At 33.8% G+C, this 23,956-nt stretch overlaps 2 protein-coding genes across 3 annotated transcripts in view; one reads left to right on the top strand and one right to left on the bottom strand.

The window, feature by feature from the left end:
• The window catches only part of LOC115881660 (netrin receptor UNC5C), a 452,006-nt gene that overhangs the window by 80,120 nt on the left and 347,930 nt on the right, over positions 1-23,956 (bottom strand). The window lies entirely within an intron of this gene.
• Positions 6,748-22,173, top strand: LOC115881661 (EH domain-containing protein 1-like). Of its 2 annotated transcripts, none has more exons than XM_030899234.1 (9): positions 6,748-7,014; positions 7,914-8,031; positions 10,418-10,588; positions 12,542-12,723; positions 12,959-13,086; positions 17,058-17,490; positions 21,496-21,681; positions 21,793-21,987; positions 22,057-22,173. In XM_030899234.1, exons 1-9 carry the CDS (start codon positions 6,832-6,834, stop codon positions 22,096-22,098), a joined length of 1,638 nt encoding a protein of 545 aa, XP_030755094.1. In that variant the 5' UTR covers positions 6,748-6,831; the 3' UTR covers positions 22,099-22,173. The 2 variants fall into 2 exon arrangements, with proteins under 2 accessions (XP_030755094.1, XP_030755095.1); XM_030899235.1 differs by having other exon boundaries at positions 21,793-21,998.

Below are 23,956 nucleotides of genomic sequence, written 5' to 3'. Positions count from 1 at the left end.
CTGGAAAGAACATTACAGCCATATCCTTAACCAAGAAAACAACCCCAATATGGAAGCACTAAACACAATACCTCAGTATAACAGCCTCGATGTATTAGACATCCCAATAACAGAACAAGAAATAAAGACCTCCATAAAACAGCAACAAATCAGCTGGCTGTGACGCGATTCCGGCGGAAATCTATAAGTGTGCAAGTAAAGAAATTATGGATCATCTTAAGGCTCTCTTTGATGTCGTATGGGAAAGCGGAGAGGTACCTCACGATTTTCGCAACGCGAATATAGTGAATATATTAAGAACAAAGGAAGTGCATCAGACTGCGGAAATTACCGGGGAATTTCGCTATTGGCTATCGGCGGAAAAATTCTTGCAAAAATAATGTCAAACCGCCTGCACCCATATATAGAAAAAATCCTTCCAGAATCGCAAAGGGGTTTTCGTACCAACCGCGGCACCGTCGATTCCATATTTTCCATCCGTCAACTACAGGAAAAAGTAAAAGAGCAGGAGTCTAAACTTTATGTTGCATTCATCGATCTAACAAAAGCCTTCGACTCTGTGAACAGAGATGCGCTTTGGGCAATTATGGAAAAGTTCGGAGTACCCAACAAATTTCTTACAGTGTGTAAAAGCCTCCAAAACAACAAGTCAAGAGTGTCACATCATGGATCACTGAGAGACCCATTCCTAACAAATACAGGAGTTAGGCAGGGATGTGTCTTAGCGCCTCTCCTATTCAACATATTCATGGCAGCGCTCTCCATTATAGTGGACAGCAAACTGCAGGAGAGAGGATTGGGCATTAGATACTGATATGACGGCGGTCTGTTCAACATAAAAAGACTCAGGGCAAAAACACGTACAAAATTTATCACAGAACTTCAATACGCTGACGACTGCACTCTAGTTGCAAACACGGTACAACAATTACAAGAAATGTTGAACACATATACCTGGGCATACGAGGCTTTGAGCCTTAAGCTAAACATCGACAAAACTAAAATCATGTGCACTCACCCGGAAGATCACAACAATGCTATAAAAATCGGAGAAGAACTATTGGAATATGTGGCGGAATTCAATTACCTTGGCAGTTTGATTTCGGAAAAGGCCAATATTGACTCTGAAATTCAGCACAGGATTAGTAGCGCCTCAAGGGCATTCTGGAAATTAAAAGACAGGGTTTTCTACAATCATGACTTGAGTACAAAAACAAAACTTGCAGTATACCGAGCAATTATAATCCCCACCATGATATATGGGAGCGAAACCTGGGTGCCTTACCGCCGACACATGAACGCATTGAACAAGTTGCAACAGAGACACCTTAGACAACTCTTAAGAGTCCGGTGGTTCCATCATGTCTCAAACGTATCGGTCCTTGAAAAATCTAACTGCGAGAGTATTGAAGTCATGGTCACAAAATCCCGCTTAAGATGGGCTGGTCACGTATGCAGAATGCAAGAAAACCGCATACCAAAATCTCTGCTTTACGGTGAGCTTGTGGACGGTAAGAGGAGGCCGGGTGGACAACTGAAAAGATACAAGGACATTTTCCACGAAAATTTAAAGGGAATTAACATGCAGAATGAGTGGGAAAAAGCAGCTCACAATAGAACTCAATGGAGAAGGGTTGTAAACTCAGTTAACAGCGGCAACCAAAAAGTAGAGAGGCAACAAAGCAATGAGATTTTTGAATGTCCGGAGTGCGGTAGGCAGATAACATCACGTATCGGGCTTTTCAGTCACAGAAAAGCTCATGAAAGAAAACGCCTTGCATGACCATTTTCTTTATGTGTGTCGAATACTCGTCAGCGAGTAACGGCTGTATGTATGTATGTATGTAATAATAATAATGTTGATATCTCTGTTTTGGATAAAACGATTTTAGGTAGAAGATAGTCATAATAAGAAGAAGGTAGTCATAATAATAATTATATTTATTCTATATAAAACACCACAATAAACACCAATAATATATCCATAATGTACTATATATTTCCATAATTCCTATACATAACCATGAAAACAATGGGATGGATTCTGGGTGGGTTCAATTTACCACCAAAAACAGAGATATAAAAAAGGAGAGCTAAAGACCAAAAGGTATGACAACGAATGTTATTTAAAGGTACCTTCGAAGAAAAGCTCATGACTTAAACAAGGGTTATCTCATGGTATAACGATCTGATTTTGATTATTTATTGGGCTTTTGTCAGACTCACTGCGTAGGTTGTTCTTTCTTCGGACCGGTTGTTCATAAAGTATTCTCGAGTTTTTCGACTATTATTTAATGATATTAAAATCTTTTAATTGCAGCTGAAAGTTATGATATAAATACATAATATTCTTGTTCAAAATTTAGTAAGACTTAATTTTATTCCTTTAAATCTACTTACAAATCTTTACTTCTGATTCTTTTTCTTCATTTCTGTTATACGCATTAATCGGACATGTTTATTTCAAAATAAAATTATCAAATAACTATAAATATCTTTAGAAAATTATACCTACAGTCCAAAACATTAAAAACCTTAACTCTGGGCTCATTTATTGGTTTCATCATTAAATTTTTATGGTTTTTACAGATAGCTTGTCGTAGCTATTGGTACCAGCAGGCCGTGTCTACGAAATGAATTTGTTAGAAGATACTGACTAATGGACTTTGACGATATCTGTTATGTACAGAGTGTATATAAATGTAAAACATTATTTTGATATTTTTAATTACAGAGAGCCATGTATACTTTCGTATAATTTCTACTAGTTTCGTCTAATTTTGGACCTAATATGATACTTTTTATATTTTTGGAGTGCAACTAGGCTGTTATTATAATTTTCTTTCATAATGAGTGAAAATCAACAAAAACAAATTTCATTTAAACAGAAAATACTGAAAACAATTTTAATTATTTCTCACAACTAATAGTCTGTATTGCCTCCTCGAGCCTCAATGCAAGCTGTGAGACGACGTGGCATGCTCTCAATTAAGTTGTCCAGATGATGTTGAGGAATGGCTTCCCATGTTTCGCGCGCAGCAATTTTCAATTCATTTAATGTACGGGGGGATCATTCCTTTTGGCAATATGGCATTTTAGCATGTCCCAAGCATGCTCGATCACAGGTCGAAGTGATTAACCCCCCTCCCACTCATTCTAAATTCTAAAATTCTAATGCTCGATCACATTCATATCTGGAGAAATCGGTGGCCACCACAGTTTTCCTTATACCCTCTTCCTCACAAAATTCGCGAACTGCTAAAGTGCGATGGGGAGGAGCATTATCGTCCATGTAAACAAATTCATCCCTCACTGCCCCTCGAAATGGACGCACAATAGGCTCTAAAACATCTCTAAGATATGAGGCACCTGTCATTGTGCCATCAATAAAAACAAGAGGAGTTCGAGCTCCGTGCATTATACCTGTCCATACCATAATGCTTCCCCCTTGAAACGGGACACGGGGTTGAGCTGCATTCAAGCGTGCTCGTCTTCCAGATGCTCTCCAGACCAAAGTTCGTCGCGAAGGCCTATTCTTGTTTCATCACTAAATATGACAAAATTCCAATTAGGTCCATTTGCTCTCATCTCCTCAGCCCATTGTATTCGCGTAATTTTGTGCTGTAAATTAAGATTCGGAACACGTAGAGGCCTCCTTAAATGTAATCCTCTGTCATGGAGTCTTCTTGCTATGGTCTTTCTTGAAACATTTACTCCTTCAAGGCGAGCTAACTCATTTTTAATAGCAGTACTAGAAAGAAAGGGATTGCGTCGAGCAATTAGAGATATTTTTCGATCTTGCACAGCAGTAGTAATTTCTACCTTCCCAGTCTGTAAGTTCGTTTGTCTCTCTGATTTTTTTTTAATATTAGCGAAACATCGCTTTAGTTAACTCCTACAATTTCAGCTATTGTAACTCGCCGGTAGCCCTGTTGAGTCAGTGTTACTATTCTGGCTCTATTAAACTGTGAAATAATGTTTCTAGATATTTTAAGGCCAAAACAATGGTAAAATTTCCTCTGAAACCCAAAAGACAACAAATCGAAATGTGCAGGAATTTGTAGTAATATTAGGTCTGAACGATAAACATTGTTTACCATATCCATTTTAACAAAAAAATGTTTATTACAGATTATCAAACCTATGTATAAAAAAAGTTTCTTTAAATTCCTTTCCATATTTTTTTAAACAATATATGCAATAATTTTGGCTAAGCAAAACCACAGTAAAGTCATAGCCAGCCTGCCTACTTACTAGAAAATTGATGCAGCAGGTGAATACTCAAAAACCATCGAAGATAACCATGCTGGTACCGAATAAGCTGTGACATTTCCTTAATCGTTGAGTCTAATTGATTGATTATAAGAATTTGTCATAATACTGTACACAGTTGCAGACGAGATTATGAACACAGAATCACATCTACTAATTCAAAGTTAAGTCAAAGTTTACTTGAGAAAATCCCCGCCAGTAAAGAAAAGTAAGCGAATAAAAGGAAAACTTGTTTTTCACTTAAATTCCTTTTGCCCCGGATCGGGTGAAACTTCGACAAAAACTAATCTCATTGCCAGCGGGCAAAGGAAAATAGACGAGAAAAAAACGACATTCCTAACTGACAAATTCAAGAAAGGAAACAATAGAGACGCAAAAGAAAACTTTATTCAAAGGATTAACTCCGCTTTGATTTCGATTCTCTTTACAGCGCACCGCAGGAATTTCGAAGTTAAGTTCGCCGATAAGCTGATAGACCGGCGCTAGCGTCTAGTTGCCAGTGGCGGCACTAGGAATGGGACAGTGGATTCAAGTCTTTAATTACTTAATCAAAAGTTTTATGCAGTTTTCACAAAAATGTTAATACTGTAAAGGACTCTGCTTTAAGTTCAACAAATCTAACACAATTTTTTATTTATTTCTTGAGGTAAAATTTATCATGCAGTCTCAGGGCTTTGACAAAAGCCAGTATAAGAGACGGTTTTACAGAGGTTAGTTCTCCATCTCCGATATCAGTCGTACCAAAGTTTTTGGCATGAATGGTTGTCGTCTTGGCAGACACAATGGTGAGGTGTTTTGGTGTTTCCCTGTTTTTTCAAAGCAGTTTCAAAACTGAAATCAACCACTTCAATCTGCTGAGGGGTTCTTTGAGGAGACAGAGGTGTTTATTAACAACATTATTTATTATTTAACACAAGAATTAAGAGACCTAGAGGAAGACCGAAACTGAGATGGGACCATGATATTAGGAAATTAGCAACAATAGACTACAATGGGTCCAACTACAAAGAGAGTATCTAAATATGTGAGGGAGGCTACACCATAATTGGAAATGGTTGAATAAGCTGAAAATGATGATGATAATGATGATGATAAAAAAAATAATCGAACCCATATTCCATAATATGACTAAACATAATTAAAGAATAACAAACATTTGTATGTTAAAAACCTTAGCCAATCCTAATTTTTTATTAAATCTGTTTTTTTTTATTTTTGTTCTTTTTTTAGTACAACCTTCAAAAATCCAAGCGACGCCACTGCTGCTTACTGTAGTAGATTAATATCGGTTAAAGTTTGTTTATACAATTTAACTTTGGAAACGACGAAGAATAAGCAGTTGCATTTAAGTTGTCGCCAAAACAAAACAAGAAAGACAAATAAGAGATATTAGAGTTTGTCATTTTAAAGTAAATTAAATTTTAATTAAAAGTGGATTGACATTACTTCTAAAGCTACAAAAAATAAAAAGAAACTGTAACTGTAAAGAGGTCAGTAGCGTCGCAACACTTTTTTTTTACGCCAGTACAATTTTTTTTTGTGGAGTGAGTAATTTTATAGACCAAGAATTGCTATGACTGCTATGAAGTTATGAAGTTAAAAGCTATGAAGTTAAAAGCAACGGAATGTGACATGTTTTTTGATTATTTGTTCAATTTTTGATGTAGGACTCCATTTGTTTTTTTTCCTAACCATAAATTCGCTTTTTCGACTGTTTTTTTCATGGAGAAACACCGTTTCAATTCCTGAAAAACACCGTTTTGATACGGAACGGTTTGGTAAAATACTGGAAACGTCAAATGTTGACGTTTTCTAAATTTTAATACTTCTATTATAAAATTTATCTTTTATGCATTTTTAATGTACCTATTCTCTGCTTTTACGTTTGTTTCTTCTTTTCAATGGAGTTTAATATTGAAAAGTACTTTATTAATAAACTGTTAAACTCGTTAGACAGCTCAAGTGCAGATTTGCAGGTCCAATATTAAAACAGATCAATAATAAATAAACAAATCTATTCAATATTTATATTTTTATAGCTTACAAAACATTCACGATAACTTGTTGTCTTGTTTTTCATGTTTTCTTTAAACGTTCCTGACTTTAAGAGATAATGGCTGCATGATAAGTTTAAATGATCCTAAAAAGCCATTCTATTTAGTTAATAAAATTTATTTACCTTTACTACCTACCTTCATTGATTTTGGATGTAAATACAAAATATTATTACAAATTTTAGAAATTAAATGAGAATTTCACTCGAACTTCCAATATTTGCTTGATTTCTGTCACATAAATGACATTGATTGACAAACAAAACCAGAAAATCCAGCCTTCTCGCGCTGGTTAGTGAACCTTCTCGCGCGGGTGACAGTTATAACCATAACCAAGGTAAGCAACGGAATACACCTTTAACCATAACTAAACCCTATTAAAATTAGGTTGCTGTCATAACTATCAAAGTCACTCAAGGCTTTTGACGAGTATTTTGACAAATCCGTCAATAATTCAATCAATTTAAAACATTTTTCATGAAAACTCAACGCTAAAATCGAAACAATGTTCAGTTGGTTAAATAAAGTGCCCGAAACGCACCCAGAATGCTTTCTGAACGTCGTGGATGGACTGAAGAGCATTTATAAGAATAAGCTTTTACCTTTGGAGCAGCATTACTTGTTCAACGAGTTCCATTCTGCCCCGCTAAGCGATGCCGATTTTGATGCAAAGCCGCTAATTTTGTTGGTAATTACTGACGAAGTATTTAATTTTTAGTCCAATCAATTTTAGTCTTAGTAAATCGTTATAAGTAGTTAAAAAAATCAAGACTAATTAAATTGCTTTTCAAATCTATATCTATCAATAGTATCGTGTTTATTTTTGAGCAACTTTATAACTTTTATCTTCCCGTCTGATATCCAATTGGTTGCTTTTAAACAAGTCGAATATATCGACTTTCCTCCATCTATAACCCAAATTTTAACTTTAAAATAATGCTCAATTCATGATTTTACCAATGCTTATTTGAGATCATGTTTTTGTAAATTTTACAAATGTTTTACTTTTTATCACGAAAAATATTAGAGATCGGTATATAGGTGATTTTTATTTTCTATTATTAGGTATATGGGTTAATTTTCATCCAAATATTGACGTTACTTCATAAATTATTTGGAAAAAATCGAAATAAAAATGAAACTTCTATATACACCCTGTATCTCCAAAAATAACCATTTTAAGACATACATTTATACGCAGTTTTTTACTTATTTTTATCTGCAGAATATGCTGCCGAAGTTTCCGTAATATAGTTCGGATCACCACGGGTTTAGGAGAAATATAATATTCTAGTTTTCATGTTAATCATTCCTATATCCTATATCGTTAACGAAAGAAATGTGAAATGTATCAAGCACTGTGCTTCTCTCAGACAAAAAAAAATACACACAAAAAATATATCTGCCTTCTCCGAAAATCCACCGGCTTCGAGAAATATTTCTCGGGCCATTTTTCTAAATCCTTCAAGCCTGAGACCGAATGTTTTATACATCGTCCTCGATAACGCTCGATCCTTTCTAAAACACCGGGCCCTGTCTTAATTCAGCGCATTTATCTCCACCTTTTCACTGCCTTTTCCGTTGCAGGTTGGACAATATTCCACAGGAAAGACCACCTTCATCAGATACCTGCTGGAGAGGGAGTTCCCCGGGATGCGGATCGGTCCCGAACCGACCACGGACAAATTTATTGCGGTGATGTATGGTTAGTGTAACTACAGGTTTCTGTATTTATTTCGGAGAGAGTAAAGGGCTAGACTAGGTGGAAGGATGGGGTATTTATGTGGTTGCGAGTTCGATGTTGGTTGATAATTAAAATACTTTTTTATAAATGACAATATCTTCACAACTACTGTATCTATTGCGACGTAAGTTGGAAGAAAAATTATCAAAAAACATAAATATCACAACTTTAAATTTAAAGGTGTACCAAACTTACGTGCTGGTGATCTCGAGAGAAGACTAGAATTTTGCAATTGGTTCCGGGAAAGTGTTCAAGACAGCCCCTTTTTTCTAGAAAAATATTATGGCCGCATGAATCTTTATTTACAAATTGTGGTACATTTTAGAGAAAAAAAATTACATTACGCAAAAGAATATCCTCATTTAATTAGAGAAACCAGACCACAAATAAGATATTCTTTGATCGTCTGGGCTGGCATTCTTGACAATTATATTTTAGGTTCTGTATTGGCCTGTATTGAACTCTACTATACAATTTTTGTGCGTCCAGATTTGACACTTAATAGAATAAACAAAAAATAACTTGCTGACATATAAAGTGTTAATTGGATTTCCAAGGCAGACTTGATCTTAGGCGAATTTTTAAAAAAATCTATTTTTTAGTGAATTTACATAAAAATTAGATACCATCGTATAGACTTTTTTTGGCTCTACCTAATAGTATAAAAATCCAAAATAGCGGCCATAAAAAACTTGACTGTTGTTGTGCGAAATCTAGAATGCTTAGAAATTTTCTGAACACGGCATTTAATTGGAGAAGGTCAAAAATATAAAACTACCAACTTACTTTACAATAGATTCAGTAGTTCTGAAGATATTGTCATTTAAAATGAACGTAATATTTTCATTTTTTTTTACATAAATCCAAAACTAATCAAGATACCGGGGTTTTCTTCATAGGTGTTTGTCAAACTTCTAATTACGCAACTTTTGTTCCATTTAACCAAATTCGTATCTCTTGTAGTTTTTAAGATGCCAATGTTGAGCATCGAAATTGTCACCATCCTGTATACCCAATCATACTCACGTTTTAATTTAAGGTATTCTAACAATTTTTAAAAACAATTTGTTGTTAAATTCAAATTATTGAATTACTTATATCGCTATAAAAAATAGGGGTTGATGGTAGAAGGGTAAAAATTTAGGGTTGTATGTTTTTTTCTAATGCCAAATCATAAAAAAATAAAAATAAAAAATTTGGGGTGGACCACCCTTATCACTTAAGGGTATAAAAAAATAGAAAACAAACTATTCTCAGACCTATTGAAGATACATTTAAAATTTCATCAAAATCGGTTAAGCCGTTTCGGAGGAGTATGGTAACAAAAAATTAAAAAAACAACCCCTATTAAAAATAGGGGTTGACGGTAGGAAGGTAAACATTTAGGGTTGTATGCATTTTTTAATGCCAAATCATAAACAAATTAAAAACAATTGGGGGGGGGGATTATTTATCATTTAGGGGTATAAAAAATAAATAACAACCTATTCTCAGACCTAATGAATATACATTTAAAATTTCATCAAAATCGGTTAAGCCGTTTCGGAGGAGTATGATAACAAAAAATTAAAAAAACAACCCCTATTAAGAAATAGGGGTTGATGGTAGAAGGGTGAAAATTTAGGGTTGTATGAAATTTTTAATGCCAAATCATAAAAAAATTAAAAACAATTGGGGTGGGTCACCCTTATCATTTAGGGGGTATAAAAAATAGATAACAACCTATTCTTAGACCTAGTGAATATACATATAAAATTTCATCAAAATCGGTTAAGCCGTTTTGGAAGAGTATGGTAACAAGAAATTTAAAAAACAACCCCTATTAAAAATAGGGGTTGATGGTAGAAGGGTGGAAATTTAGGGTTGTATGTATTTTTTAATGCCAAATCATAAAAAATAAAAATAAAAAGTTTTGTCCAATGAGGTATGTAATAATTGGATTTTTCTAGATTTCGATTTCAGCATTGCCCAACTTTTCTATACTCATTATTGTATCTCTTCTTACGAGGTTTACAAGGTCAAGGCGTTTCGGAAGAGTACGGTAACAAGAAATTTAAAAAACAACCCCTATTAAAAATAGGGGTTGATGGTAAAAGGGTGAAAATTTAGGGTTGTATGTATTTTTAATGCCAAATCAGAAAAAAACAAAAATAAAAATTTTTCTCCAAAAAATAATGGGGTATGTGATAATCGAAATTTTCTAGATTTCGATTTCAGCATTGCCCAACTTTTCTCTAATTTACTCATCATTGTATCTCTTCTTACGAGGTTTACGAGGTCTCTGTAGTGTGCATTCTTATTTGGGACACCGCGTATGTAAAAATCTAATGTTTTTTTATAATTCTAGGTGAAAACGATGGAGTAATTCCAGGCAATGCCCTTGTAGTGGATCCAAAAAGGCAATTCAGACCTCTATCGGCGTTCGGCAACGCGTTCCTTAACCGATTCCAATGCTCTCTACTCAAGTCTCCAGTTTTGAAAGGAATGACCATTATAGATACGCCCGGTATTCTTGCAGGTAAGTATCGACGACCAGATAGAAAACAATTTAGATAAAATACCTAGATAGTTCGTTAGAAAAAGCTTTTAGTTTAAGTAAACATTTAAAAAATATTATAGGTACTTTTTTAGATTAAAGCGTTTTTTAAAGTTTCAAAATCCTGTCTAAACTTTGTGGTATGTACATATTTTAGGCCCAGGAATAGTTCAATATACACTGAAAGAAAAATGTTGCGTTTCTTGCATGTTAAATACGTTTTAAGATGATTTTACCTGTTTTATTTTTGTGGTGAAGTATCCATATTCAGACACATTGACATTGAGAATTCCCCTAAGCGATATATTCACGAACAACAGGCATCCCTTTGACGAAAGGTATTTTAAAGTGTCAAACGCTTAAAAGGTACACGGTGGAGAAGCATTCCTTGAGGACCGAAAAGTATTTCCTTATGTCCTCCAGAGAGATTACTGTTAAGGCTTTGTTCTCCGTAAAGGACAAACTTATCGTTTTACAAGTTTAAGGACTTTAAAACTAGATGCCTCTAATAGCTTTGTGACTTTGAGAGGGGGGCCAATTTAAACATTCTTGATAACATTTGTTTCGTCTTAAGGAAGATCTGTTTGAAGTAAGAAACTAGGAAATAAAGAAAACCATTGACATTTAATAATTATTTAAAAATTTTATTAAATGCGCTAAAAAAGTCCCAAGCTTAAACATAGTATAGTCTGTCCAGCGTCAAAATCCTTGACAGTGATAGATGTGTCTGTCATTTTGATTTCAAAGCAGTTTACTTTATTATACAAAGAAATAAGTTGGTACAATTGGCACGCATAGCAGAAAATTAATGTTTAAAATTTGAGTGACAAGTGATTTCAAAATATTGTGAAAAAAATACTATATGAAACTGAAAAAAATTAATCCAGTTATTTTATTAAAAAAAATTACGGTATGTGTTAATATACAAAACAAGCAAGAATTTATTTTAAGCAAAACACCACATACCAAAAAAAAATGTATAAAAAAGATATCTTACTTTCAAGCTCAAGCAACTTCCTGCATTTACTATTACATTTATCAATATAACTTATGTACAAATAAAAAAAAATAATATTGCAAAGGAATAAATAAAACACAACATAAATAAAATAAAGTATTTTATTAGTAATAACACTTACTGAATTTTATACCTTAAAAGTCGGTGAATTAACTTTAATCTTAATTTTTTTAAACCGGTATCTTTTGACATTATCTCTCTGCAGTACTAAAATTTGTTATTTACCCCTATCTTGTGATGTTGTTTTACAGATTTTAAAATAAACATTTATAAATGTTTACAATGTCAAAGAATAAAAAGAAATAAAATTAGGATTCAAAAATATTTAGTAAGTTTATAGTGAATATAGTAATAGAAAATATTAGACCAGTGTTTACAAGATCAAATTCGATTATCAAAATATAAGCCATTTACGGCGTAGAAAGCCTTGTCTAGTAAATAAGATTTCAATGCTTTGCGAAATGAAGAAAATGATGTTATGGATTTGATTTCAAATGGCAGGTGATTGTGCATTTTTTTCGAGTTGTATAATATTGAACTTTTAACTAACTCTGAGCGTGGGGTAGGTAGATAAAGATCTTGCTCCGCGTTCCTGAGATGGCTTTTCTTGAGAAGCTGATACATACTTATGTATTAGGCAAACGGATTCAAATATAAATAAGGAGGGAAGAGTTAATATTTTTAATTTTAACTGAAAAAGTCCTGGCAATGAGTTCTGCTGTTTAGTCCCAGTGAATATCGAACAGCTCTCTTCTGGATTTGCCCTCAACATCAAAGAAAGAACAAATTAAAAAAGAAGAAAATTATTGCATTTTTGATAACAATTGTTTAATTAAGCTTTCTTCTAGCTGCTACAATATTCTATTGGGAGACCAGGACCACGGACTATATAACTGATCTTTTTTCGTCATTTCCAGGCGAAAAACAGCGAATAGACCGAGGCTACGACTTCACTGGAGTGCTGGAATGGTTCGCCGAACGAGTGGACCGCATTATTCTGCTTTTCGACGCGCACAAGCTGGACATTTCCGACGAATTCCGGCGTTCGATCGAAGCACTTCGCGGTCACGACGACAAAATCCGAATTATCCTCAACAAGGTATAGAATTTCGGTATTTTTCGTTCGGTTCTCGGTTTTGAGATCCATCTGCCATTCAGATAATTCGAGTAGATTTTTCTTAAATAGTTCGCTTTTTCAAGCATAAAACATTTTATTTATTAATATTTCACCGCTCGTGAATTAATTTTCTACTCGATTTCCTCCTTAAACGATAAAATTTACAGGCAGCATATTTCGAGGATTTTTTTTAACTGTTATTTTTCTGCAATTTTAGGCAGATATGGTGGACCATCAGCAGTTGATGCGTGTATATGGGGCACTGATGTGGTCACTGGGCAAGGTACTGCAGACGCCTGAGGTAGTCAGAGTGTTTATAGGAACGTTCTGGGATCAACCCTTAAGGTACTATACAAATACGTGATATTTTGTGTTTTAAGAAATTCTTGTAACATCCTTAGAAAATCCTTAAGAGCCTATTACGCTGTACCGGGTGTCCCACTAAGAATAGCTCTCGGCTGTATCTCGGAAAGTATTAGCCGTAGGGCTTACGGAAAAAAATATTTATAACTAAAGGGGCTATGAGAAATTGCTGGAAATTATTTTCAAGTTTGTAAAATGGCCGCTAGGTGGCGCAACTGCTATGGAAAATAAGAAAATAGATTTTTTTACAGAATTTTGCCTAGATAATGGGTACTATAATACAATACAGTATCAGGAGCCCTCTTGATAGGCCCATTCTAACAAAAAAATAAGATAGAAACAATTAGTTTATTTTAAAATCGACGAAATACCAGAATACCATAATACCAGATGTATTAATATCTAATAATTAAGATATTACTAATAGTGAACAAGAAACGATGATTCAGTGAAGTCATGGTAGGCTTTGGAAAAAAGTTGCTTTTCGCGTAATAGTATAAACGTCAAATTGTTATTAGATCAACATTTTGATAGTCTTGGCAGCGTTTTTTTTATCTTTTAAAGGCTTTTTCAAAATGCCTTTATAGTTTGAAGTAGTTGAAGTTGTTGGCATTTTTAAAAAGCAATCAAAAGATAAAAAACGCTGCTAAAATTATCAAAATGTTGATCTAATAGCAAAATAAAAACACTAAATCACCACAATACACCAAAACACTTTTACTTTTACACTGGACGCGCGTTTCGCTAACCATGTTAGCATCATCAGCAGACGATTATAAACTAAAGTAGTTTCTTTAGATACCCTGTGTAACGCAAATATCTATTCCCCTTTGATAAGTAAAAAGTAGTTAAATAAATTAAGTGTAAAGTTCAATTAAAACATATTTTTAAAAGCAACAGGATTGCAGTTATTCACTTAACTTAATTTATATTTCTTAAGCGCAACACTGTCATGTATTTCTCGATTTCAATGCCACATCTAACGATCGTTATTTAAGATAAAGAGGTAATTAATGCCTTTGTTTCATGACCTTAACTAATAAAAAAAGCGTTACCTAGCTTCTAATTAATTTTCACAACTATATAAACGTTCGTAATGTCAAACGTGGCCAATCGTTCGGTGCCTTTTAATTTTACAACATTACGTTCCATTAAGACGGAGGCATTTCATGATTTATATATGGCAATCAACGCAACATTAACAACAACGGAGAAAAATTCGTGAAAAGTTACGATAACTGCTTATTTATGTTGTCATAAAACGGAAAATTGACAACGCGACAAGCTATATATTAGTTTTATAGTTTGATATGGCCAATCGATATGGTATGGAGTTCTGAACACAACGACTTTGTATTTCTATTATTTTTGAAGTAACTATATCTAAAAAATTAAAGAAATTATTAAATATAGAAGTGTCCTAGCATAACATCACTATTAGTTTGTAATAGAATTTAATACAGACATGGGGGTACCGTATGATCGAAAAAAACGGCGTCCAGTTGGTTTGGAAATGACGATCAATGACATTCTCCCTGTAACATGATAGCGAGCGTCATTTCAAAACCATCGCTCTTGCCTTTTTTTTTTCGTTTACATTGTATAAAAGATATAAACACTAAAAATGTCTATACCTATGTGGCAGATTCATCTCTCCAAAAAAATCCTTTATGGGTATTTCGCCACTGCACTGCATGAAAATCTACAAAATAAAATAGTTATTTTTTGTAAACACGTCTGCGTTAAACCTAAACGGACACTGCTTGTCAGAAGTTATGTTTACAGTTATACAAATTAGCCTAACAAAAAAAAATGCTTAACGTTTCGGAAAGTTTATCTCTTTCCGTCATCGGAAGCAAAAAAATACAAAGAATAAAGAAAAAAAACTATTTAAAATATTTAAATTTAACTATTCGAGAACACTTTACACACTATATACACTGATTTTGGAAAGGAACCAAGAAACAGCGTGGTGCATCTCCACCAATGGCCAGAACCTCTCACCTCTGCTCCGGCAAGAAGAGAAAAAAGCCAGGATGGAAAGCCGTCCAACACCGAGAGCCAAGCAAGGACGTATCACCAGCTTTGCCAGAACTCCAGTGTAAGGACATCGAGTTGGCGAGTCATTGACTCGAGGGAGGAGGGCCACGATCATTTTTTCACAATAGGAATTGCCCTGAAATCCAAGGAGGCAATAGAGAAAGGGAGATATCCTCTATTATAGATGCCAGACAACACCGGCATCAGGTTTAAGGAGAGATTAATTTAAAGAGGTGGAGAAAGTGAAGACCAGATTCTCCAGCCATCACCTCACGGGTACCTCTGCCGGAGACAAGCTCCTCGACTGTGAAGGGTACGGAGGGCCAAACCCTAACCGTGGAAGGGTGTATACCCTCGTAGGAGGTAGATTCCTCGGAGGAAGTACATCTGTTATCAGTGGATAATAGAAATTACCCTGTTCCTTCTATAACAGGAAAATTCTCATGTACAATGAGTTCTAGACTGTATGATGAGTTATAACTCAGGAAAGGGAGACAATAGATCTTTGGGTCTTGGTGATTAACCCCCCTCCCATTGATTTTACATTCTTCTACAAGGTGTGTCTTTAACAAGAACTGATTATTTCGACAGAAGGCATCGAAGAAAATTGACAGAAAATTGAATAAAAATGTATATAGATTGTGCAATTCAGCAAGATAGACTTGTTTTTATATTACCCAATGAAATGTAGCAATACCTAATTTATTAGTTATTAATAATACAAAGAATGACGCGCTAAATAAACAGATCCGTGCGATGGATGGCATTTTCGGATACAGGAGCAGAGAAAGGTGCCGCGATAATGATTGATGAACCAACTTGGCCGCAGCATCAATTAATTACGTCCAATTACCGACTTTCGGACACTTTAATACGTTTATTTCATTGGCAGGAAGAGGGTCACTAATAATGCTGATTAAACACTAATTGAATTAATTGTAATCGCCTCCGAGAGAGCGCCCTTTTAGTCCAGGTTGTGGTTCGGTGTTGATTAATTAAAATAATTATTTTAATTTGGGCTTTGGGCTTCTAAAGGTAAATGTTTGAAAATGTAAAGGTATCTTTTGAATAGGTAGGTAGTTTTGAACAAATGGTTCTTTCTAGTAAATTTCAAAATAAAGCAAATATTTTATTTTTTTTTTCTGTTAACCTACAAATTTTTTTCATGGACATAGATATTAAACAGGGTGGTCCGAACTGTATTCCGGAAACTTTGGCCGCATATTCTGCAGATAAAAATAAGTAAAAAAGTCCGTGTGAATGTATGTTCTAAAATGCTTAGTATCGGAGATACAGGGTGTAGAAGTTTAATTTTTATTTCGATTTTTCCAAATAATTTCTGAAGTAACGTCAATATTTGGATGGAAATTGGTTTCTGGGAGTTTTTTGACATGAGAATTTTTTTTGATGTCAATATGACTCCTGCTTGTAGAGGGCGTCACCTACATATTTTTTAACTTATATGAAGAGTAATTACTTTTCGTCCGTTGTTTATCTGCAGAATATGCTGCCGAAGTATCCGGAATAAAGTTTAGACCACCCTGTATATTGCAATTCATGCAACTCAATACCTCAAAGTTTATTTCTTTCTTCGATATTGTTGGAAATATGAGCTGTTAATAATAAATAACGATAGACAAATGCAAGACCAAGACCAAAGTTTCCTTCTTCTTGGACTTAATCTAATAATTAATCTTTGTCTTGGCCTTGCAACAGTAAAACCGCAAGAGTCTTGTATGATGGGTCTTGATTTTGCGTAAATCTTGCACTGATGATCGGTTTTGGTCTTTTGCTTTCCAGAGCTAACGCTAGTCTTCCTTTTTGTTCAATACATCACTAATAATAAATAACAATCCATTATATTTAAATAATTTTAAGATTATTTTACTAAACCGTTTTTATTTTTCTAACAGGTATGACATCAACAGAAAACTATTCGAAGATGAAACACAAGATTTGTTCAAGGATTTCCAGAGTCTACCCAAAAACTCTGCGCTCAGAAAACTAAACGATCTGATCAAAAGAGCCCGTCTAGCTAAAGTACACGCTCTTATCATAGCGGAATTGGAAAAAGAAGTTCCGATTTTCGGTAAAGAAAAGAAGAAGAGAGATTTGATCAAGAATTTAGATCATATTTATGATAGGATCAGACGAGAGCAACAGATATCAGTTACGGATTTGCCTGACGTAGAAAAAATGAAGGAGAGCTTGTCAAAGTACAATTTTAGTAAGTTTCAGCCGCATAAACCTAAATTACTGGAGGAAGTTGACAGAATGTTATCGGAGGATATAGCAAAATTGATGGCCATGGTACCGCATGATACAAGTCCACCAACAATGTTAGAGGTATTAATAACTATTGTTTCATTTATAGTAACTAAAATGCATGATTTGGACGAAAAATTAGAGCTATAGAATAATTGAATTCCGCTACATATTCCAATAGTTCTCCGATTTTTATAGCATTGTTATGATTTTCCGTGGGAGTGCACATTATTTTTTTCGATGGCTTAAGGCTTAGAGCCTCGTATACCGGGTGTTGCATCGTCGAGCGGTACATAGGAAATCCCATGTAAATTATAATATGATCAATTATTGGCTTCCCTAATTATTTTAGAGAATAATTCTATTTAGGTTTATTGAAGAGCACTAAAACCTACATTCAAAAGAATAACTTTAGATATTTTTGATTAGCCCGTTTACGGCTACTTTCTTATGGCCCTGTATTTATTTATGAGCACCAATCAAGGTAAAAGATAACTGTCAAATAAAGTTGTCATTTAATAGTACCTAAATTAATAAGTTATTGAATATTGTAATAATACTATAATTAACCTTGTAATTGATTACTTTATTTTACTTTAATTCATATTAATTTGTATTTATAAATACATCTTTAAGATTTCCGATGTAGGAATGAGTTTTCAATAATAATAAAGCACTAAATAGGTAAATTTCTGAAATGACAACTTCATTTGACAGTTATCTTTTACCTTGACTGGTGCTCATAAGTAAATACAGGGCCATAAGAAAGGAGAAATATTTAAAAAAAATCGGCGATAACTCGTAAACGAGCTAATCAAAAATATCTAAAGTTATTCTTTAATTTTTATAATTGACCCCATTAAAATTTACATGGGATTTCCTATGTCCCGTCCGACGATGCAACACCCGGTATGTGTTTAGCATTTCTTGTAATTGCTTAAGGTCTTACTGAATGACATAAAACGGCATTTGTGTTCATATGTTTCATTTTTATCGTTGAATACATTTAGTTGATCTAGTAAAATGTTGATGCATCAAAAGAAACAAAAATGTGGTAGATAAATGGATCAGGTAGGAATAAATGGAGTGATAGTGAAATTATATTGAAAAAAAAATGTAGGTGGTGCCCCGTACAAGTAGGTGTCATATTGACATCGGAATCAATTTCTCATGTAAAAAACCACCCCTACACCAATTTTCATCCAAATGACATTTAGTTTAGAAATTATTTGGAAAAAATCAAAACAAAAATGAAATTTCTACACCCTGTATCTCCGAAACAAAGCTTAATTTTTTCTATTTCGTTCTTATCTTGGCAATAAATAAATATAACTTCTAAGTTCTTCTAAAATAAAAGTTATTTCTTAACAATCAAAAATAGTACAAAACCAATACAAAGTATAACAAAAGCGTGTTATATATAAACTTCTTAACAATATTCCGAACCTTCTAACGTTCTAAAGTAAGTTACTGAAACTTTTAAAATTCGAATTATACTCGTTTCCAGTCTAAAGCATTTCCTGAATTATGCATGAGACGCAACCTGTAAACGCGAATATCTTAGGAGGGTGTACGCGAAAATCGACACTCTCGAATCGCTGTTACCTTCTGTCACCTGTCAAAACGTAATTAATGTCGAAAACACATCAGATACATAAATTAAATATCCTGTTCTGACAAGACAATCGTTCGTTTTATATTAATGTTTCTGTGCCGTATGCGCGCGGAAAACTGGAAGGAAACCAGTCCCAGCAACTTATCTCTCTCTGTTGAAATATCGTAGCGCTTTCCAGAAATCGGAAATTAAAAAAGGAGAAAAGACAGTGGCGTTTCATATTTTAACAAATTATGCACAGCTAAAGAATTTTTCTTTAAGCGATTTTTGGCGACATACTTTTCATAGTTGAGTATACAGGGTTGTTCACCACAAACGACACGGAGTATTGTAGCTAAACGATGAGATTTTTACAAATTGTAAGTTTTGGGTTCGTTGAAGGACTATTAGAGCTACAATTTAAAAATATTTTTACATGATACAGAGTATCCCAAATAAATAAAAAATATCAAAGTTGTATTTTTTTAAATGGAACACCCTGTATATTATTACATTTTTAATTTCTATGATTAAAATAAAGGTAAATTTGATTAAGGTTTATCAGTCTTAAACCTTACCGTTTTTTAAATATTTTCAATTTTGTGAAATTGCAGTAAAAATTTTAAGGCTTCATTTCTCCAAGGGTATCAAAGTTTTTAATACTAGATATTTACTGAAGTTTAATTATTGATCAGTTATTGTGTTGCAATAATAAAAATAATACCACCTCATACAGAGTGTCTAAAAATTTATTTTAAATAATTTCCAGCTTTAAATGGCAATAACTTGTTTAATTTAAATAGAACACTCTGTATGTTTTAGGAGAATCAGATGCACAATTTAATTGTTCATCAAATTGTATTATACCATTTTTACCTATCCCTTCAAGTTTTCGTAGAAAATGCATTTATTTTCTTATAATTTAGACCTCATTTATCAAAATACCCATGAAATATTGACATTTTAGATTGTTTTTAAAGCAACAAATGTACAGGTGCTAAAAACGATAATAATATACCAAGCATCCGTCAAAAAATGAAATAACATTTTTAAGGTGTTACTTTTTACCACGCTGTCTAATACACATACAAAATTAAGGTTTTTAGTATTTGGAGCAATTATTATTAATCAACGCAAACAGTCAATTAATGTAGTTTGAATACTGGAATCATATTATTTTGTTCTCTTTTACAAATATTTAAACATTTTTTTTTATTTTTTAATAAGATAAACGAACTATATCGACAATATTAGTATCTGTGCCATTTAAAAATTTGTTACATGTTTAAAAATAATCAAAAATGTCAATATTCCATGGGTATATTGATTTTTGAGGTCTAAATTATAAGAAAATGCGTTTTCTACGGAAACCTGAAGACATAGGTAAAATATGATACAATACAATTTGATAGACAATTAAATTGTGCATCTGATTCTTGTAAAATATACAAGGTGTTCCATTTAAATTAAACAAGTTATTGCCGTTTATAGCTAATTATTATTTAAAATAAAATTTTAGACACTCTGTATAAGGTAGTATAATTTTTATTAATGAAACACAAAATTTAGTAAATAGACAATATCAGTACAATATTTGGTTTTAAAAACTTAAATACGCCTGGAGAAATAAAGCATTAAAATTATTATTGTAATTTTAATGCTTTTATTTGACAGATTGATTTTTCAGAGATCCTTTTCAGCCTGTTTTATATATGATACATGCCAGTAAATGTAAAAACCAGTCTATAAAAATTCTTCCGGGCTCATAAATTTCCATCAAAGTTAGGGCTAAAAGTCGAGATCACTTTTGTTCGACCGTTTATGAAGGATGAAAAAGATATCACCTCTCCAACCGACGTACTATACGTCAGTGTCACTTCCGTCCTTTTTTCTTGTTGTTCCTTCGTCCATCCCTTCTCAAAATCCCCGTGTTCTATCGGAGGCATTAAATCTATAATCAATTACGTATGACACATTTTTTCTCTGCGCTTGGATACAATGAATCGTTACTATATTTGATGTAAGAATAAAATTACAGCTTTAAGTAATTCATAGATAAAAGAAATAAGTTTAGATTGGAATGCAAAAACTTACAAAACTTCCTCCCGAAACTTAGAATTGTTTTGGATTGCATATGTTGTAGAGTGCTGCTTTAGTAATTGCTAAGAACAGCAGCACACAAGGACAGAAAACATTTTCTCTGCCAAAGTCAGTATCTTCAAAATCGAAAAAATCCCCAAAAAAATCTCAAAAATTTAAACCGTCCTTGTTGGAAAAATACCGAAAAGTGTATAAAGCGTTATTTTTGCTGTTAAGTATTGTAGTTCTTTGATTAGTCTCACAGTTATGGAAAACTAATTTAAACATCAGGATAGTTGATAAATATTTGAATTTCCTAAACTTGCCAACCAAATAAACTAACTCAGAATATCCAACTATTGAAGTAATTTTGAATCGCTTAGTCTCAGTTACACTGCAATATTTTGGTTTAGGTCAAAGGTGGAGCGTTCGACAACGTGGAAGAAAAGCAGACTCCATTTGGTTACAAAAGTGGAGAAGGATGCAATGCTGGATTTGGTGAACCAGAATGGATAGTGAACAAAGAACGAGCATCATATGACTTGCTGTTTGACAGTTTGGTGCCAGTCAATGGTAAATTATCTGGAGCAACAGTAAAGGTACTTAAATCATTAATTTATGTAAGTTTATATATACAGGGTCAATATCTTAAACGTAGCCATAGGCATATCTGTAATGCCTCTTGACTTACTTTAATGTCCCTTGATTAGGCTGAGTTTATGAAATCCAAGCTGCCCAACTCCGTCCTGGCCAAAATTTGGAAACTTTCCGACGTAGACAAAGATGGCTGTTTGGATAGAGATGAGTTTGCCTTGGGAATGCATTTGATCAACGTGAAATTAAATGGTAACGAGATTCCAGTGCAGCTACCGGATCATTTGGTGCCACCCAAGAAAAAAGATAAAGTATATACGATGTATATAGTCGTAATAAAAAAGGATCGTCCTTTTAAACATTTACTGTGTTTTTTTCAGTGGGTCGTGTTAAGAAAGGAGGAAGATAATGATAATGATTGAGAAATGAAAGAAGCGATTCTGGATTAATATGTGTATAGATGTATTAAATTCAATAAAGCTTAAATTATTATGGTATAGATTCCTTTTTCGTGGCACTGTTCCTTTCAGTCTATTTAATAAAAAAGTTAAATAAGCTTAGGATGGGCTAAAAGAGCGTAAGTGTTAAGTACCCTAGTGCTCTTGGATTAGAAAATAATAAAGCAAGTCCGACTTCCTTTCTACGGTCCTAATTCACGAGATATAAACTTTTATTCGGCTTTTTAACTCGACTAATATTATTTTCGACGCGGATTAACATTCGCGTGTTCGTAAAAAGCTTTATTGTATGGAGGAATAATAGGCCATAATCCGCCCGGTATATACCGGTGTAGTTTTTTGATTGCACGAATCGGGACGCCGTTTTTATGGACTGTTTTATTGTTATTTCCTTTGTGTTGCCCTTTATTTATAACGCTGAACGCTTTTACGACTTCGTACGATTCAGTTTTACAAATCATGTCCTTAATCGAATCTGGATAGACGCGATGAAAGTTTGCATCAGACAGACAACGGGACTATTATGCAAATCCTCTTAAAATAGTCTTAAAAAAAGATACTTTTTTCTACATCTGATTGACAGGGTCTGGTCTCATCCGAAAAAAGAACATTTTGCCAAAAGGACAATATACACTATCCGTTCCGTTTCCCTTCCGTTCCATATCCTTTTCTTCCATACATTTTTTTGACGGACGGACTGAAGCGTATCGGAAACAGAGTTGTCAAGTTCTTACATGTGTACCAGCTCTGTTAATATTTTGCTCATATTTATTTATTCTTTCACCTCTTAATTAAATCTATTACCTTCTTCAATAGATACACATTTTTAAAAAAAAACTTTCATAATGTTAAATTAACAATAAAAAGAATGGAACTGATACGGAACGGAAGCTTTTACGTATATCGTCAACACAATAAAAAATACGGAACGGATATGGAATGGAAACGGAAGGTATAGTGAGGTTGTAGAATGTTAAGAAGGGGAGTTAATCACCGCGATCTTATAGATCTATTGTGTGTTCCCCTTTCTTGAGTTATAACGAGTTACAACTCATCATACAGTCTCAAGGCTTTAACAAAAGCCAGTATCTGAGACGGCTCCATAGAGGCAAGCTCTCCATCCTCGACATCAGCCGTACCAAAGTTCTGGCACGAATGGTCGTCGTCTCGGCGCACTCAGTGATAAGGTGTTCTGGTGTTTCCCCATTTTCCCCTCAGAATCTGCATTCGCCGTTGTTTCTCAGCTTCAGCCTACTGAGGTGTTCGTTGAGGAGACAGTGTCCTGTTAGAAACCCCGTGACAATCCGAAGATTGTTTTTACTTAAATCAAGGAAAACCTTTGATTTTTCTCGGTCGTAAGTTCTGAGGAACTTTTTCGAGTGTCTTAGATCGTTGGGGGATACCCATTCCAAGTTACTTCACTTCCGCTTTCAGTTGGTTCCTGTTTGGAAAACAGAACGGTTCTGCTCCAGTTAGTGGAGTGTTCGCTCCTTTCCTAGCTAGAAAGGTATAGTGAGATTCAGCCTTTATTCTGCCATTTCGTGACTCTCGTAACTTTGTATGAGATATTATCCCTTTCAAAAAAATGCATTTCTTCAAATGTAAAGAAATATGAACCATATTTTTTCTCTTAGTACGTCTTAATTTGGTTTACACTGAATGATTTCACTCTGAGTGACTCACATTGGATGTAGATCAACAGTAATACAGTGTAAATTCCGCTTAATCAACAAATAGAGGAGAAAGAAGTAGAACTCAACTATCTTTACTTTGATACTTGGATAATAATTCTAGAAACATACTTACATTGGTTGAAATAGAA

Source organism: Sitophilus oryzae, unplaced genomic scaffold, assembly GCF_002938485.1.
Source record: "Sitophilus oryzae breed Bouriz unplaced genomic scaffold, Soryzae_2.0 scaffold_172_pilon_pilon, whole genome shotgun sequence".
NCBI lineage: Eukaryota > Metazoa > Arthropoda > Insecta > Coleoptera > Curculionidae > Sitophilus > Sitophilus oryzae.
The sequence above is the reverse complement of the archived record's forward strand: the minus strand, read 5'-3'. Positions and strand labels throughout refer to the sequence as shown.

Bases quoted from the DNA above. Each gene is read 5' to 3' on its own strand.
- LOC115881661 (XM_030899234.1), top strand. From the start codon at position 6,832: ATGTTCAGTTGGTTAAATAAAGTGCCCGAAACGCACCCAGAATGCTTT. The intron at 10,589-12,541 runs GTAAGTATCGAC...CGTCATTTCCAG, and splicing joins TACGCCCGGTATTCTTGCAG to GCGAAAAACAGCGAATAGAC. The intron at 21,988-22,056 runs GTATATACGATG...TGTTTTTTTCAG, and splicing joins CACCCAAGAAAAAAGATAAA to TGGGTCGTGTTAAGAAAGGA.